This window comes from Dermacentor albipictus, chromosome 6, assembly GCF_038994185.2.
Source record: "Dermacentor albipictus isolate Rhodes 1998 colony chromosome 6, USDA_Dalb.pri_finalv2, whole genome shotgun sequence".
Classification (NCBI taxonomy): domain Eukaryota; kingdom Metazoa; phylum Arthropoda; class Arachnida; order Ixodida; family Ixodidae; genus Dermacentor; species Dermacentor albipictus.
Genome location: NC_091826.1, coordinates 143,269,935 through 143,288,095, shown reverse-complemented (window position 1 = coordinate 143,288,095; position 18,161 = coordinate 143,269,935). Strand labels below are relative to the sequence as shown.

At 41.7% G+C, this 18,161-nt stretch overlaps 1 protein-coding gene across 14 annotated transcripts in view; it reads right to left on the bottom strand.

The window, feature by feature from the left end:
- The window catches only part of p38b (p38b MAP kinase), a 434,540-nt gene that overhangs the window by 186,135 nt on the left and 230,244 nt on the right, over positions 1-18,161 (bottom strand). For all 14 annotated transcript variants that reach the window (XM_065454289.1, XM_065454297.1, XM_065454290.1 and 11 more), the window contains one exon: positions 96-143. In XM_065454289.1, coding sequence (XP_065310361.1) covers positions 96-143 — 48 coding nt within the window. The remainder of the gene's footprint in view (positions 1-95; positions 144-18,161) is intronic.

Sequence of the window (18,161 nt, the reverse complement as noted above, 5' to 3'; positions counted from 1 at the left end):
AAAGTAAGCCCCAGCTTGGAACAAAGCCATAGGTCAACAAATGCCTAGATGCATGCAGCAGTTGCCTTTCCAAGAAGCACCTGTTTGTCACATACCTTCAATTCACAGTCCTCATTCACCGCAATATTGCTTGGTTTCAGATCCTGCAAGAAGAAAAAATGCTTTTCTGGCACCTCACTTTGAGAAAGCAACAAGGGGACTCGTGCTAGACTACACCAATATAAAAAAGGAACATGAGCATTGCTTTTAAAGCCAGTAACTGTAAAGCTGTAAGCATCCAGTACCCATGAACAGGACTTAAAACTCCCATTTGTTGCTCACATGTTTTCTTGTTTTTGTCAAAAAAAGTAGCTAAGGCACTGCACCACCAGAAAATTACCAAGCATCAATTTTACAGCTTGCCCATCCGTACATGCCAGTGAGCCTTCGTTGCTATAAGTTAATTTGACAACATCATCACAGAGAATAAGACTATAGTCCTGAAACACATAACCACATCCTTGGAGCAAAATACTGTTCTCCCAATGCAATGATTTGTGCATGCACATAAGAATTTTTTATTAATGAACATAATGTTTTTAAACTTGTGCAAGGTATGCCGTGTATTGTATCTCCCTGTATATTTTTATTCTCTTACATATATCGGAAGCACATCATTTTTTTAATCTATTGATTGCTGGCAGTATTGTCATTTTTAGCTCACCATGGAAACTTTGATATTGCCATTGTGTGGTTTGGTGATAGAATATACTCCTACTATCTTGTGTGTTTTGTGGTAGCCTGGTTCTGTCTCATCAACAACCTTGCAAGCAGAAAACAGTGCTGAACAACAGGACGAAGAGAAGGACCAAGTATCCTTATTCTTTCAGTCAGCCTATATATACTGTACCGCTATCATGCAGAAGAAAAAAAAACGCAAAAGGAAAAGAAACTCAGCATGCACAGGGGCAATAAATTGAAATCAATGAGATAGGAAGGCTATCTCTTTCGGAAGGAGAGAAATGGAGGGGAGGCTTACACATGCTTCACCACTGTTATGAATGTGAAAGGCTTCGGAAATAAGATGTGCGCAGTCATCGCAGTATTTTGACACAGGTCACATCTTTAAAGGGCCCCTCACCAGGCCTGGCCATTTTGAGCTGACAAGCGCATAGCATACAATGCACACCAATGATCATGTTTGCAAAGAATTACATCGTTACGTGCTGCGGAAAGGCATGAAATTTAAATCGGGCGCCGTTTCCCTCTTCACTCATGGCAAATCCGCCCAGAGAGGGACGGTGACGTAGTCGGGCTCCTGCGCCTACGTAATTATGCCGCAGTGTGACGTATCTCGTGGTGACACGTGACTTCAAGAATTATTCAAGGCAACATCTGTTATTAGTGTGATCTGTTGCTTGAATTGACGAATTGAGGTTTAGAGAAATAATAAAACACACAAACGGAATGTCTGTCTGTTTTTTTGTTTTACTTCGCACCGAAGCAAGAGGAATGTACTTCCGTTTCGTCTGCTTGTTCCCACGGTCATGCAGTCACGTGCGCAGGTATCGAAACTATGCCATGTTTTACCACGTTCCAGCGCATGATCATGCACTGCAATCTGCTTGTTCTGCCTCAGTATTCATGTAGCACTGAATTAAACCGCTAGTCACGTGTCCTTGTGCACAGCGTGCAAAATCGTGCGCTGCGTGAAACGATAACAGTTCGCGTGCACCGCCGCCAGCAGATAAACGAATAGAAGTGCGCATCGCCAAGAAAAAAAAAACAAGGAGAACAAAAAAAAAACAAGTGAAGGCCGGGCCCATGATATATATGTCACGCAATGCTCGAAGTCCAGCATGGGAGAATGTTCGCTTGCAAAGGCTAGACAGGGCGAGTGGAGAGGGGAGTCTCGCCAAGCAGTGGAGCCCACCTGCTGAAATCATGGGTTTGCAGCACTGAAATATTAACGCGATAGCGTTAAGGAGCTCGTGTCGCAGAAAAGCCGGTGTCGTCGGTGTCGGCGTCGGTGTCGTCGTCGGCGTTTGCGGCGTTGACCGTGAGCGATAAATCACGGCAGGCGCTTCATAAATAAAAAGCAACTTCCAAGATTGGCCCGGTGGGAATCGAACCAGGGTCTCCGGAGTGTGAGACGGAGACGCTACCACTCAGCCACTAGTTCGATGCTTCCAAGCGGTGCAAACGCGCCTCTAGTGAATGCGTTGTTGCCTTCGAAACGAGCCGTGGAAAGTTATGCTGCAGTGTATATCGGTAATTATGAACATGTAACGTACAGAAGTCACAATTACACGACTTGCGAAGTGCGTTTCCGCTGCATTTCTTCTGCGCTTTCCGCACACGCAGAGCCATCTTGCGGCAAACACAGAAGACCCCCTCCTCTCAATGTACGGCGCTGCCCCGACAGGAGGCGCGCCGCGCGCGCATTGGGACCGCTGCCAGGCGCGTCGCGGGACTCCCTCTCCCCTGACGACGCTTCGCCGTGCTCCCGGTCCTTTCTTTAGATTACTATCTATCTCTCTGCCCGTGCCGATCGCGACGTTTGGCTGGCGTAGATCGTTTCCCCTCCGAGACACCGAGTTCTTTGGTTCGTTCCGTTCGCTCAGGCGCACGTTTCGTTGCCGCGCCGAACGCTGCGGTGCTCGACGCTCACCGCGTGATAGGTGGGCGCTAAGTCCGATGCGGGGCGCATCGTAAGTGATCGCTGTGCCGTAGCGCATTGTCTTGTACCCCTTGGCGGGTCGACGGGAACGCTGTCGCGTCCCACTCTTGAAGGCGAAGCTTAAGCGTCCTCCCATTTTTTTTATCTTGGCTATTAATGAGTCGATTTGAAAATTTTTTGTGGCAGAACGCTCCATGGAGGACATGTAACAACTTCCAGCATTTAACCAAAACTTACTATGGGGCCTGGTGAGTGGAATTTTAAAAGCTGGCTTGCAGCCACATTTATTGCAATGCAGTGACAATTGACTGTCTCTAGCTTGTTTTTGAACTTTGAGTGCTCGCGCATGCAGTCATTGATGTACGCCCCGTTTGACTGATATAGAAATGCTTGCATGAAAGAGGAATCTTATAAACCACACATTCACAAGAGTCCACAACAAATCTCTGCCTGTGCTGCTTTATGCAACTTTTTTTGTTGTCAGTCACCCGAATGACTTGGTGGCATAGGCTACCTTCTGGCGGTGAACAACCTAACGCCTGCTCTGCTGATAACCTTTTCGAGGTTATGCACAACCTGGTGCACATATGGGTTAACAGCAACCATTTGCCGTCAATGATTCTCAGATTGAGCGGCCGCCAAATGCTTTTTCTTTAAAGCTTGTTTGTGTTTAAGGCCTTTTGTGTTTTGTTTTTTCTTCAAAATTTTTCTTCGTATATATATGCTGACTGAAAGAATAAAGACACTTGGTTGCTGTTAATTACCCCTTTCAATGTAGGTATCCTGGCTGCTCTGGGTATTGTACAGGTCAGTAAAGAATTTTTCTGCTGCTTTTACTATATCTTCCGAGATTGCTGATGATATTACCCTGCTTATCTTTCAGTGCATACATCTTGGCTTGTCCTATGCCAAGTTTTCTTCTCACTAATTTCAGGCTGCGTCCATTTATTACTGCTTCCTCAGTCTTTCTTATGTCATAATTTTGAATATACTTTATTTTCTCCTTGTTGATAAGTTCTGACAATTCCATGAATTCCATCTGATCTTTTGAGTTGGACTGTTTCATTCTTTGTAGTTTCTTTATATAGGTCCTTCGTTGCTTGAGAGAGCCTATCTACTGGTTCCCTTGGCGCATTGCCTCCCAGTTCAATTGCTGCACCTGAAGCCAACCTAGTTAGGGTTTCATTCATTACCTCTATGTCCTCTACATCTCGCTGTTCTAAGGCTGCATATTTGTTTGCAAGTACCAGCTTGAATTGGTCCACCTTTACACTTACTGCATCTAGATTACCTTGTTCATTCTTGACCAATTTTACTCTTTCTCTCTTCAAATTCAGGTTATTCTTAGCCCTCACTAACCTATGATCCCTGCACTTAAATTTACCTAACACTTCTACATCCTGCGTTATGCTGGGACCGGTAGAAAGTATGAAATCAATTCCATTTCTTGTTTCACCATTAGGACTTTTCCAAGTCCACTTTCTGTTGCTACACTTCCTGAAAAATGTGTTCATTATTCTCAGCTTATTCCTTTCTGCAAATTCTATCAGCATCTCTCCTCTAGCATTCCTAGAATCGACACTGTAGTTGCCAATTGCTTGTTTACTAGCCTGCTTTTTCCCCCACTTTTGCATTGAAGTCGCCCATTACTACAGTATAATAAGTTTACACTTTTCTCATGGCTAATTCCACGTCTCCATCAAACTGATCTACTTCGTCATCATCGTGACTGGAGGTTGGAGCAATATATACCTTTTATTAAGTTTCATTAGGACTACTGCTACCCTCTCATTAATGCTGTAGAATTCGGTAATGTTGCCCGTTATGTCCTTATGTATCAGGAATCCTACCCAGCATTGCTTCCTACCTGGGAGAACTCTATAGCAGAAGATGTGGCCACAAATCGGCACTATATAAGCCTCACCAGTTCTAACCTCACTAAGGCCAATATTATCCCAAACAATGCCTGATAGTTACTCAAAGAGTCCTGCTTAATTAGCCTCACTCAAAAGAGTGCGGGTGTGAAAGGTTGCAAGGGTCAGTTTTCATTCCACGCCTACTGTATTACGAAATAAAATAAAATAAATTCTGTCTCCATCTCAAAGCAGTTTGTGATGGTCTATAGTAACCCAGCATGATACTACATCCATGACCACAGATAAACAAGTACTAGAACCTTTACTCCAAGATTTCTCAAAGGCATCTGATTGCTTATCCCCATAAAAAAGCAAACTCAAAATTTCGCTTGATACTAGGTGATGTTCTGTTTTGTTTTGTTTTATTTCCTTAAGGACACCTTTCGGGGTCTTTAACCCTTTGACAGTCAATGACGTAAATATACGGCGCTGTGAACACGTCCGAAATTGGTCGCTGCCGTATATTTACGGCGCCGTCTGTACGTTTAAAAAGGGCACCAATTTCCTAACTTTTTCTTTTATTTATTTATTTATTTAGTCATACTGTTAACACTCACTTGGGGGTCGTTACAGGGAAGGTCAGTAATCGAATTGTACATAGAACAAACATTGCAGATCATCTATAGGAGAACATTTGTAACACATAGAACATTTGTAGAAAAAAAAAAAACACAGCTACATGCAAGGAACAAATAATAAGCTATACAGTTTGAGCGAAATACTTCAAGACGAACCTCAAAATCACTCATAGCATTTTTTTATTACATCATTCGGTAATTCATTCCACATTTTAATAGTGTCAGGAAAGAAAGAGCAGCGGAATAAGTCTGTTCGAGCTATTATTGGTTGCACGAATGTACTGCGTGTTGTTCATGGTAACCTTTTGTGAAAGAGCGTTAGATAATCATCCTTGTTTATTTTCACATCTGCTTGTAGTATTTGAAAAAGCAATTTCAATCGCTGCTTCTGTCTTCTTGATTCCAAGTTACATATTTTTAACATTTCAGTAACCAAGTCACGTTGTTGATATTTAGAGCAGATAAAGCGAACTGACATTCTTTGAATTCGTTCTAGTTTATGTTTGAAACCTTTTGATGGGGGCTCCACACAGCACCAGCGCATTCTAGGCTCGGACGGATATGTGTCTTGTATGCAATCAACTTGACTTCTTTCGTCGCCTGGCGCAATTTCCTTTGCAGGTAGCGCAACTTCTGATATGTTGATTGACAAATATTTTCAACATGAGGACACCAGTTCAATTTATGTTATGGTTATACCCAAATATTTGAAACTACATACTTTTAGCACTATATTATCAGCAATATTATATGTGAACGAGATCACTTCCTTTCTTTTTTGTTATGTGTGCAAGTGTTTTTTTTTTTATTATTAATTTCCATACCCCATTTTTGACACCACGAGCTTAAGTTTTGAAGGCACTGGTTGAGTTTAAATTGATTTTCCCTGCATGTTACCGGACAATAAATTAGGCAATCATCTGTGAAAAGCTTAATTTTTACAGGTGATTGGACAACCGCTGAGATACCATCAATGTATAGCAGAAAAAGTAGTGGCCCTAGTACGGAACCCAGCAGCACGCCTGAATACACCTCACTATTTCCCGACATAGTATCTGCCACACTGCCTGCTTGTTGGCAATCATTTACGCTCCTATCTAATACGTTCCTATAAATACGCTCCTATCCAATCGCGAACATCCGCACTAAGACCGACATTGCAAAGCTTGAAAAGCAGTTTACGGTGTGACACATTGTCAAAAGCCTTCGCAAAATCTATCCATATAACATCGACTTATACACAGGCATCTACAGCAACACAGAAATCACGAATCGTTTCGATCAACTACGTTGCAGTTGAACGGCCACTGCAGAATCCATGCTGAAACTGACATAATAAGTCATTTTGTTCCAAAAATTGTCTGATTTATTTTGCCACTATATGCTCAAATATTTTACAACACACCGATGTGAGAGACACAGGCTCAACATTGTTCTATTGCCGCCTTTAAAATTGGGACCAGAATCGGTCTATGCCAATCTCGATGTAGCGAGTGGCATTTTAAACACTTCTGAAATATAATTACTAGGTAATACGACAACCACTCCACGAATCGTCGCAGAAATTCATTCAGTATACCATCTGGCCCACATGACTTTTTCGTGTCCAGAAGGAGCAGCTCATCAAATATGCCTTCTCGGTTAATGTTAATATTATCTGCTTGAAGTGGCAATGTAGGAGCCGATTCATATTCTTTGTTGTCATCCTGGTCCGTACAGAACATTGACTGGAAGTATCAATTGAATCTGTCAGCGATATCAGACTTTTCCGTAATTACTTCCGTTCCTTCTACAATCTGTTCAATTCCTTCATTCGTTTCCTTAAAAAACAGCCAGAACTTTCATGGTGAGCTCTTCAGAAAGTTAGTGAGCGTGTTACTTAAAAACTGTTTTTTAGACTATGCCATATTTGCCTTCAAGTTTTCTTTTGCACGAAATGTTTCTATCGGGAACCTTTTATTTTTGCGCAATCTTTAATAACCAATGGTCATTAAGGGTTACAGACTGGATTCCAAGAGAAGTGTAGCAGGGGGTGGCAGAAAGTTAGGTGGACGGATGAGATTAAGAAGTTTGCAGGGACAACATGGCCACAATTAGCACATGACCGGTGTAGTTGGAGAAGTATGGGAGAGGCCTTTGCCCTGCAGTGGGCATAGCCAGACTGATGATGATGATGATGATGATGATGATGATGATGATGATGATGATGATGATGATGCAATGCTCAATCCTGCCCAGTGACTGGAAGTTAGGGGACGTCATTATAATCTAAAGGCCAGGTAATCTCCAATCCCCAAAAAACTATCAACCAATCTCTCTTACTAGCATTTCTTGTAAGATCTTTGAACACAGCATTTTTTCCCATATTCTAAACTTTTTAGAATCAAACTCATTATTTAATTCCTGTCGAGATGGTGTTACAAAAATGTTTTCGTGTGAAACACAACTACCTTTTACTAATGACCTATTTGCAAATGTAGATTCTAGTTTCTATAATGTCTGTAATTTTCTCAACTTCACTAAAGCTTTTGACAGTTTCTCATGCCTCAAGTTGAGTGGGCCTGTCAACTGGCCTCCCGTCCGGATCATGCTAAACCCGCTGCTGCCTTTTTTGCAGATTTTGCTCCTAAAGACAATGGGGGCGGCCGCTATTGACAAGGATTCTTCATGGCTGGTTCTTCGCGCCGCCTTAGACAGAGCTTGCACACCTGATATGCCCAAATATCGACTCGCGCGGATGCCACCACCTTCATGTTCTTCAGTGCCTGCATTTATAAGAAGCTCGTCGCTAAGGGACCACTTAAGTGGGCACGTCAGCCGGCATCCCGTCCGGATCATGCTAAACCCGCTGCTGCTTTTTTCTTGCAGATTTTGCTCCTAAAGACGACGAGAGCGGCCGCTATTGACAAGGATTCTTCGTGGCTGGTTCTTCGCGCCGCCTTAGACAGAGCTTGTGCACCTGATACACCCCGATAACGGCTCACGTGGATGCCACCGCCTTCATGTTCTTCGGCACCTGCCTTTATAAGAAGCTCGTCACTAAGGGATCACTTCAGTGGGCACATCAGCTGGCCTCGCATCGCGATCATGATAAATTCGCTGCTGCTTTTTTCGCAGGTCATTAACACTAGTTCTATGACTAAAACGAGTAATTGTTGCTTAGTCCAGCTGACGTGCCCCCATAGTGTTTTATGCCTTTGTTTGTACGTGCAAAAAATTTTCGTATGACTGCTCATGTTGTGTGGAGACATTGAACCAAACCGAGACCCCACTACGGAACAGTTGCTAAAACAGCTTACTGATGGTCAAAAGAGCAGTCATCAAAGATTCAACAACATCGAAGCTAAACTAAAGGAGGCCGAGGCGTCTGTGGCAATAGCGAAGGAAGTGAGGGCGAAAGTTTGTCGCCTACAGAAAGCTATACAAGACGTGGAGAGAAAACTAGTGGATGTGAAAGACAGAAGCCGCAGAAATAAACTTATTCCCTTTGGCATTCCTGAGTATACAGAAGAAACAACGGCATCCCTGACAGATACCGTGGTTACTGACTTATTTATGAACATGCTCGGTGTTCAGGTATCCTCAGTTGAGCGAATACATAGGTTTGGCGGGAAAAGGTCGAACAAACCACGACCAATAATATTGAAGCTAATTGACTACCGAGAAAAAGTAGGTAAACATGTTGAAAAACAGCTCCAAGCTAATGGGAAAGAACATATCTATATCAGAAGACTTTTCTGCTACCACTAGGTCAATTAGGAAGAAACTTTGGCATAGCACAGCTGACACTAGGAAAGAGGATGGCAAAGTAAAACTCGTCTACAACAGAATTAAAAATGGCAGTGATGTGTTTCAATGGGACTGTTCCAAAACACAAAGAGTATGTGCCTTCAGGGAAGCACCTGTTCACGACCAGACGCCATGACCCGCGAATCTCACAACATTCTGTTCCCTTAATACAAATGCTAGAAGCATAGTTAACAAAAGGGCCGACCTTGAAAGTCTCATTATTGCACACAAACCACACATTACAGTTATCACAGAGACATGGTTACATCAAGACATCGCCGATTTCGAGATTACACCTAGTGGCTACGGCATTTACAGAAAAGACCGAGATTCCAGAGGCGGTGGTGTTGCAATAATTTTTGTTCAGTCATTAACTGTGTCTTGGTTACCTGATAGTGCAGGAATTGAATGCGTTATCTTGAAGGGCAACTTGCAGAATTCGTGTTTCATTATTGGAACCTTTTATTGCCCTCCAACCGCTAGAAACAATTTCTTTAAAAGCCTAAATGAGTTTTTGTGTGGGCACAGGAATCATTCGAGTTACATTTTGTTGGCCGGCGACTTTAATGTCCCAGATGTTAACTGGTCAGACGAATTTCCTGAGGCACTTTCACTAACGGCCGAACACCTTATCGATATCGTTCTGCTTCACTATCTGTCACAATTGGTCAACCTGCCTACACAAGTTCAGAGCAGATGTTCATTAACTTTATATTTGTTCCTCGCCAATTCAAAAACTCTGTCTCGCGATCCAATTGTCAGAATTTTTGATGGAATATCTGACCATAACACAGTGTGCCTGACAATGAAACTTAATCCTGTCTCCAAAGAAAAACACGAAGACTCGTTCCTGTGTTTGCACGTGCCAGTGATACAGATATGTTAGATGCACTGGACAGTTCCTTTTCCAATTTCGTTTCTGAGTACCAAAACAACGCCTCTGTAAACATTTTGTGGAACCGCTTCAAAAATCTGGTTACTTTGTGCATAAACAGCTTTGTTCCAACAAAACGCTACATGAAACGTCCTTCTAACACTTGGATGACGCGGGAGGTTGTTCGTCTAAGGTACAGGGTTAAAAAGGCTCGAAAAATGCACCAGCTATGCCCTTCATCGTCTACGGTTGATATGCTGTCTCAGCTACGCGTAAACTTGAAAGACGCCATTAAAAAGGATACATACCACAACCAAACCGTTCACTAAAAAGGGTTTCTTGCTTCCTCACCGCACAAGTTCTGGCGTTATCTATCCCTCAGGAAAAAACCACCCATAGGTCTTCTTTTGCTATGACTGATCAGGCACTAATCACTGATGCGTTCAATGATTACTTTTACTCGATTTTACCAGTGATGATAGCAACATTCTATGCTTCCCTGGTTTCAACGACAAACCGCCTATTGACAATGTTCATATAAGCAAAGAGGGCGTCTTTTCGCTCTTCCTTAACTTGGATATCAAAAAGTCGCTTGGTATTGATGGTATTCCTACTGTCTTTCTCTACCGAAACGCTGAATGGTGCTCGAAATACCTATGCCTAATATTTGGAACATCACTCGCCAGCACTGAACTACCACACAATTGGAAACAAGCCATCATTCCTCCCATTCCAAAGGCAGACAACAAGTCACTTGTGTCGTTGTATAGGCCTATTTCCTTGCTCTGTATTTGTGCTAAAACACTTGAGCATATCATATCCAAACACCAGTTGACATTCTTTGAACAAAACGACATAATTGACAACCATTAGCATAGCTTTAGCCAGGGTATCTCTACCGTTACTCAGCTACTCGAAACTATTCATGACCTTACGTTGGCCATAAACAAGTCGAGTCAAATTGATATCATATTTTTAGACTTTGAGAAAGCTTTTGACCGCGTGCCTCATTCTAAACTGCTCTCAAAATTAAGACCAATACTCAAGAATGATTCGTTACTTGCATGGTCTGCGGCCTACTTATCCCACAGGTCCCAGGCAGTCACCATTGGCCACACAACTTCTAAATTTGCCCCTGTGCAATCTGGAAGCACTCAGAGCTCTGTGCTAGGGCCTTTATTGTTCTAGAGTTTTTATAAATGATTTGGTTACGGATCTTCCTGTTGTGGCACATCTTTTCGCAGATGACTGCATTATTCATAATGAAATCTGCACTCCGGCAGATCGGGAATTATTAAACAATGCATTAAATTGCATGCAGACATGGTGGTTCACGTGGCAAATGAATATTAACATTAAGAAAACAGTGGCAATGCAAGTACCACATAAGGTTCAATCTTAAGTTCACTTACGTCGTCAATGATACCAGTCTATCTGAAGTATTGAGTTATAAGTACCTAGGACTATGAATTTATCATGATCTTCGTTGGAATAATCATGTGACCCACATAATTAAGAGAGCTGTACAACACTTAGGATATTTACGCAGATCTTTAGGTAAATCAACGACAGAAATTAAACTATAAAACTTATGTAAGACCAATCCTTGAATATGCCGCAGTAATTTGGGACCCCCATACAAGAACTAACATTCAAAAACTCGAGAAAGTACAGAGGAAATCGGTCAGATTTATTTATAACTCTTATAGTTGGAAAACATCCCCTACAGCCCTTTTACAGGCAGCCAATTTGGAGAGCTTGGAGACAAGGCCATATCGTGATAGACTAAAGCTCTTCTATTTACTATATCATGACAAATTAGGAATAAATAAGAATTTATACTTTCAACCAGTACAGCGATGGCAAACTCAATCCTTCCACTCCAGGAAAGTCTGTGAATATTTGGCCAAACCAAATGCTTTTAAATACTCATTCTTCCCGCATACAATCCGTACCTGGAACGACCTGCCCGCTGAGGTGGTCGAGGGCACCACTATTTCGTCTTTCATGAGCGTGCTTGATCGTTTGCGATAAGGAATTGCCTTCTATTTATCAAGTGTTTTTTTTTTCATGCTTTTTCATTCATGTGCATTCGTTCTGAGCTGTGGTATCGAATACTCACATTGTTATGCGCAGTGCTGAGTGCTGTCACGCGCAACGTTAGGATACTGTTTATACAGAATTTTTGTATCCTTGTATTGATAATTTATTCTTCTATTGTTTCATATGTACCCACTCCTGCCCAAGGCCTGACACTCAGGCCGGCAGTATGTACCAAATAAAAATAATAAATAAAGCTCAATGAACTACACCTTAACCAATATGCGCTTCCTTAGATTAAAAGCATTCTAAAAGGTCATTCACAGGATGCAATCGCTAACAATTCTTACTCTTGTGCACCTGCAACATCTGGCATTCCACAAGGGTCTCTCCTAGGGCCCCTGTTCTTTATTTTTATTATTGACTAACCAGACAGTGTTCAGTTTTCTACTATGTATTAAATGATTTGCAAATGACTGTGTGACCTAGCACAATATTGATAGCCCTGATGACTTTTGTGAAGTACAGTGACCTTGACATAGTTTCTTCATGGTGTAATAACTGCCGCATGAATTTTAATATTAACAAATGTAAATCTATGCATGTATCTCATTGCCTAAACAGCAATACAAATCCACTTCCTTATTTCATCAATCGTACCAGGCTAGAGTCTGTTGACAACTACAAGTATCTTAGGCTTTATATCACTAATAACCTTACATGGAACATACACAATGAATACATGATTAACAATGCCAATCGTTCACTAGGGTACCTACACCACAACCTTAAAAATTTACAGAGTGAACTTAAACTAACCCTCTACAGAACACTTCTTCGCTTTAGAGTATGCTTCGGCAATCTGGGACCCTTCCCAACCTAGTACTCTAATACAACTCATTGAAAGTGTTTCTCGTTTTATATTTATTGTCCAATTATTTTCGTTATGCCAGTGTTATGTCTATAAATTTATCTGTAGTCTACCTGAACTCTCACCCCATCGTAAATGTTGAGTCTCTTTTACAAGGCCTGTCATTTCAGCCCCACTCTAAATGAACAAACCACAACACATCTGTCATCCCGTCATGATCACAACCTTAAAGTTCGTGCAGCATCTTGTTTAACAATGTTGTGCCAGGATTCCTTTATTCCAAAAACAAATCTGGATTGGAACCGACTGGCCTGCTTCCATCACCACTATTCCAGACAATGCAAGCTTCAAAACAGCCGTAAACAACTCATTGTATTAGAACCTTGTTGTTGCACATGTATGCCTTTGTTGTCCATGTATACTACACTCCTTTCTGTAATGCCTTCATGCTCGAAAAGCATTTTAATAAATGAATGAATGAATGAATGAATACAGTATGGTCTACCACCATCAAAGGGGCACCATATTAATATGCCAACACTGATAACAACTCAGTTTGTAAAGGGTCATTCCACATCAAATCAACCAGCATTTTTTCAAACATCACAAATATAGCTGAAAAATTCGTACATATTTGTTGAAGTTCAAAACTCGTTTGCCATGTTTATTTTTGTTGCAAAAAAAATGTTCTAGTATTCTGGCGAGAAATTATTTTTCCAGCCCACCTGGGCTGAAAGGCATCAATCAACATTTTTTTTTTTCAGGGCATATTCTATAACGCAGTAATTCCAATGGTCTGTATAGAAAGATAGCCAATTTCTCGAATATTTGGATAGTTTTAGTTATTTAGGCATTAGCAAAAGCAATTAAAATTGCAAAGTTTGAATATTTTTTTTAGGAATGCAAGAAAATCCAGAAGGCATAAATGAAATATAGAATGGTAGCCTGGTTGACATAGTATAGCTCAAAAATATTTGAAGCTTTGGAGGTTCAGGATATCACCGGAAAGAAAAAAAAGTAAATTTGAATATTTTTGCAAAAGGCTTCATTTCAAAGGTTAAAAATGTTACTTTGGTGGTTGGCCTAAAAATATATGTGATGCATCATCAGATGCATTATGTGCATGTCTGTTATGTATGTGAGAAGTTACAAAACTTCTGTCTTGCCAGAGACAGCCTCTGCATGTCTGGATCATACACATACCTTAGGGAAAATATTTTGATTGGTGCGTTTTAGCTCAGCTGGGCAAGAACAGTAAATTTTCGCAAAAATGCTAGAAAATTTTTGGCAAGAAACATAAACATTGAGATTAGGTTTCTAACTTCAACAAATGCATGGAAATCTTTTAAATTATATCTGTGATGGTCGAAAAAAGGCTGGTTGATTTAGCATCGAATGACACTAATTTACGAAAGTCTGAAAAATATTTCCTACTAACATCATGTCTGTTGGATCAAATAGTGTTTCTTTTTTCCTGTGATGCTGAAGAAATGGCAAAGTTATGTTTTTCTGAATACCAATGAGGTTTTCAGTTTAATAGAGGGCTTATACTGTGCTTACTATGATAATCCTTTATTGCTTAGAAAGTTTTCTTTGCAGTTTTCATTCAGAAAATAAAAGCTTTTCCATCTTTATGACAGATGGTTTCTGGAAGTTCTCATCTGCTCACTAAGGACAATCTGCATGACAGACAAAAGTTGGGGCTGTGCATCACATGATTCAACACCGCTTTGCACAGTCATAGGTGCAGCACACACGGGTGATCAAATGTGGGTGCCTTTTCGCTGTCAAGTTTGGCGTATTGTTTGGCAACTGTCGTAGGCCCTCCAATCGAGACGCCCATAGCAAGTGCGTGTGATGCCAGCCACCGCCCCTTTCCTTCCATATGCGCCCATCTGCCATCCATGTAAATTCTTTTTGAGTGGGGTGGCCAGTGCACTTGTTGTACGACATTTTCGAGCCTGCCATATGAATCCAAAGTGGGTCTTGAGACCGGTTGCTCGAAGCTATGAGAAGTAGAAGAGACTGATGCGTGCCAACAAGCAGCGTTCGGAATGAAGGGCTACTAATTGGTGTTTCACAGAGATGGTGGCCATGAACAGCGCTCATTCCATACAGCTTTCATTGGTGAGGCAGTTTGTGAACTTACTGAGCTTCGTGCGACCAAGGCGAACAGATCAGCATTGATTCCCCACCAAATCGTAACTTTAGTTACGGACACCCAACGACGCAACTCCGATTAAGCCTAAGTAAAGCGCTTTTATTTTGTAAATTAGTGACTTTTAGATCACTGCTGCCTCATCCTCAGCCACACACTGCCCTCGTCCTCACATTTGCTGCACCATATTTTCCTGCACACTGAGTGGAGGCATCACGTGAGAATGCCCCATTAGATGACCACCATGTCACAGATATGTCATAAAGCTTGTTATATATATTATGTTAGATATGCCATATATTACAAGACGTGGTTGACAAGGAGCATACCTAATCACCGTGCATTTGGTTGTAATGCCGAATGCTGAATTCAACAACCCCAAGTTCTCTTGAAAGAAATAAGTAATACAGTGCAACTAACAAAGTTGCAAGTAAGCAACGTGAATAAGTACAGTGTACACTGATCCCCTTTTTGTCTATAAAGAAACCATTGCACAACAGTCCTCGAAGCGCAAAACAACGGCTTTCATCATGCCTTGCAAAGCTAGCATGGCCACCCAACTCGCTGTATCCTCATGCATGCCTCACATTTGGTGTATAAATATAGGAATCAATTCAATTCTGTCACCTGTCACAGCGCCAGTATCACTGGCTGCAATGCCCTAAACGAATGCGGCCAATGAATGCAATGGCGATACAGTTTCTTGTATTGCACGGTAGTTTCCCAATTTTCACACTGCCGAAACTACACTGTGGTGCAGCAGTGGCACAATTTAGGTGAAAAAAAAACTTTTGGAGCAGCATGGAGCTGCAACTTCCAGTCCGTGCAGATTGGTGCAGTTGGCGCAACCTTCCCACCACTGTCAACTAGTTCTCCTCCAGAGACGGCTAATCTTCTCGCACAATTGTTGGCTGGTCAGAAACAAATTGCAAGTGGCATTGCCGATATCAAGGAAACTTTTCATTTGTGCTTCGAAGCCCTTGAAACATGTGTATCTTCGCTCGAATCTTCTACAGCAGCTGTTGATTGTAGTGAAATGTATGAAAGCTTAACTCTGAAATTGTCTCACTTAGGGAATCATTCCCTAAACTCACTTCAAGAACCGATGATTTAGAAAACCCTTCATGCAGGAACAACATTCTTTTATTTGACTTTAGGGAAAAAATTCTAGTTATGAAAAATGTTACGAAACTGAAAAGACCTGATTAACACAGAAAGTTGGGCTAATTGGTGTTGATGTATTTGCTGTGACATAGTTACTAGCACTAACAAGACTAACGAAAAAAAAGTTGGGGCAGGACACAGCACTAGTGTCCTGTTCTGTCCTCTCTTTCTCCCCATGTAGCGCTCCGTCCTGTCCCAACTTTTTTTCCGTTAGTCTTGTTAGCACTAGTAATTATGTCACAGCAAATGAAAGGGTCTGGTTTGTACATCACTGGAGACTTATCCCTGAATGTGCGGGCTTTACGAAAGAAACTGCAGGACACAAATGCAAGTTTTCATGATAATGGATTTAGAGTAAAACTTTGCTACGATCATGCCTACATTGATAACACTCGCTACACATGGGACACTAGTACTGACAGTTTAAAGCGTGATTCTGGTCATGTTCCTAATACACCTTTTGCTTCATTGACTCCCACCAAGTACTGGTAATCTAAGTACTTTGTGTTTCAATGCTAGAGCTATTGTTACAACACTAACGTAACTAAGCAAGAACACTTAGTTTGGTTGCTTAATGTTTCTTTTCACCCTCTTTTCTTTCTTTCTTTTTCTTTCTTTCAATTTTTTTTCCATTTTATTCGTTTATTTATTCCATTTCAGTATTTTCTATTATAATCTTTTTTTTTTTTCACAAGCACCGGTTTCTGCCGCTCCTTCTATTATTTCTTTCAGACATGATAACCCACGACCACTAGCAAAACAGGTAATAGAGGGGTGCTGTGCATGCCAGCTGACACACAGTCATTGACACCTAACTGACAGACAGCTGTGTCACCAGCCTTGTAACGCAGCAATCCTTTATTCTCAATTCTACACTCTCGCCGCTAACACACCTTTGCTCGTTGCCACACCCACCTACCTTATTCCCTCTCCCCTTTAGAAGAACCCTACCTATATATACTGTGGGGAGGAAAGTATATGTCGCCTTGAAAAAGACAAGTCCACTTGTCGAAACGTTCACTCCTGCTTTCACCTTGTTCTTGTTTTGTTCATCATACATAAAACGTGGATGATTCTTCATACTTCGCTGCGTCAAGAAGAGCTGCATGCAGAGACCAGGGAGACCTGCTGAACCACTCCTCAACACCCATTTTTACAGCACTTTTGCTAGTTTATCTGTGGGCCATATTTAGGATAACGTACCTCTCTGAACAAGCTGTTGGCACCTCGAGAGCACGGTAACTTCCCCCATGAAACAATAATTTCACAATGACCCTGGAAACAACCAATACAAGCGCATGCGTTGACACTTCCACAGTGCCCGGCAGCCACTGGCAGCAGGAAAAGTGTGCCATGCGCAAGCTTGGAAAGCAGAATGTTGTTCCTTTCAAAAATCGAGGGGCTTTAAGACTAACGAGCTAGATGTGGCCGTGATCAAAATTCACCGCCAGCCAATGTTATAACGGGCCACAAGCCATCACCGAAAACTTATCACTAATATGTTTCTGTGGGTGGCTCCCCAGTGATTAATCGTGAGATCGTGCCTAGGGGTTAGACTGATGGCCGTTTAACCCACTGTTGGGTCTGCAGGCAACCGGCCAGCAACTACCACGAGCACGCACGAAAGGTTCATCTGTGCTTGCATGAACACATGTATCTGGTATGATCTGTATGCCATGTGGTAGTTAATCAGCCCGATCTTTACACATGCTTTCATTTCATTTCATTTATTATACCTCTCAGGACCAAGGGCATTACCGAGGGGAAGTGGTAAATACAAAAGAATGAAGACAAACACAGTTGGTTACATGAATGTTTATACTGCACCTATATATACAATATTAGGTAAGGCGTCACAGAACTTTTCATAATCAGTAAGGCCTACAACTTCAGCGGGAAGATGATCCCAGTCACGTGAGGTTCATGGCAGGAATGATTGTGAGGAACTTTTAGTGTTGCATAACAAAATGCCGACTTTGTACTGATGATCAAAGCGACTGGATACATAAATTGGATAGGAGATGAGGTGGTCTTGTAGAGTATGATGATGGTGCGACTTGTGGAAGGGGGCAATAGAAAACACTTTTCTGCAAGATGCCAGCGATGGGAAGC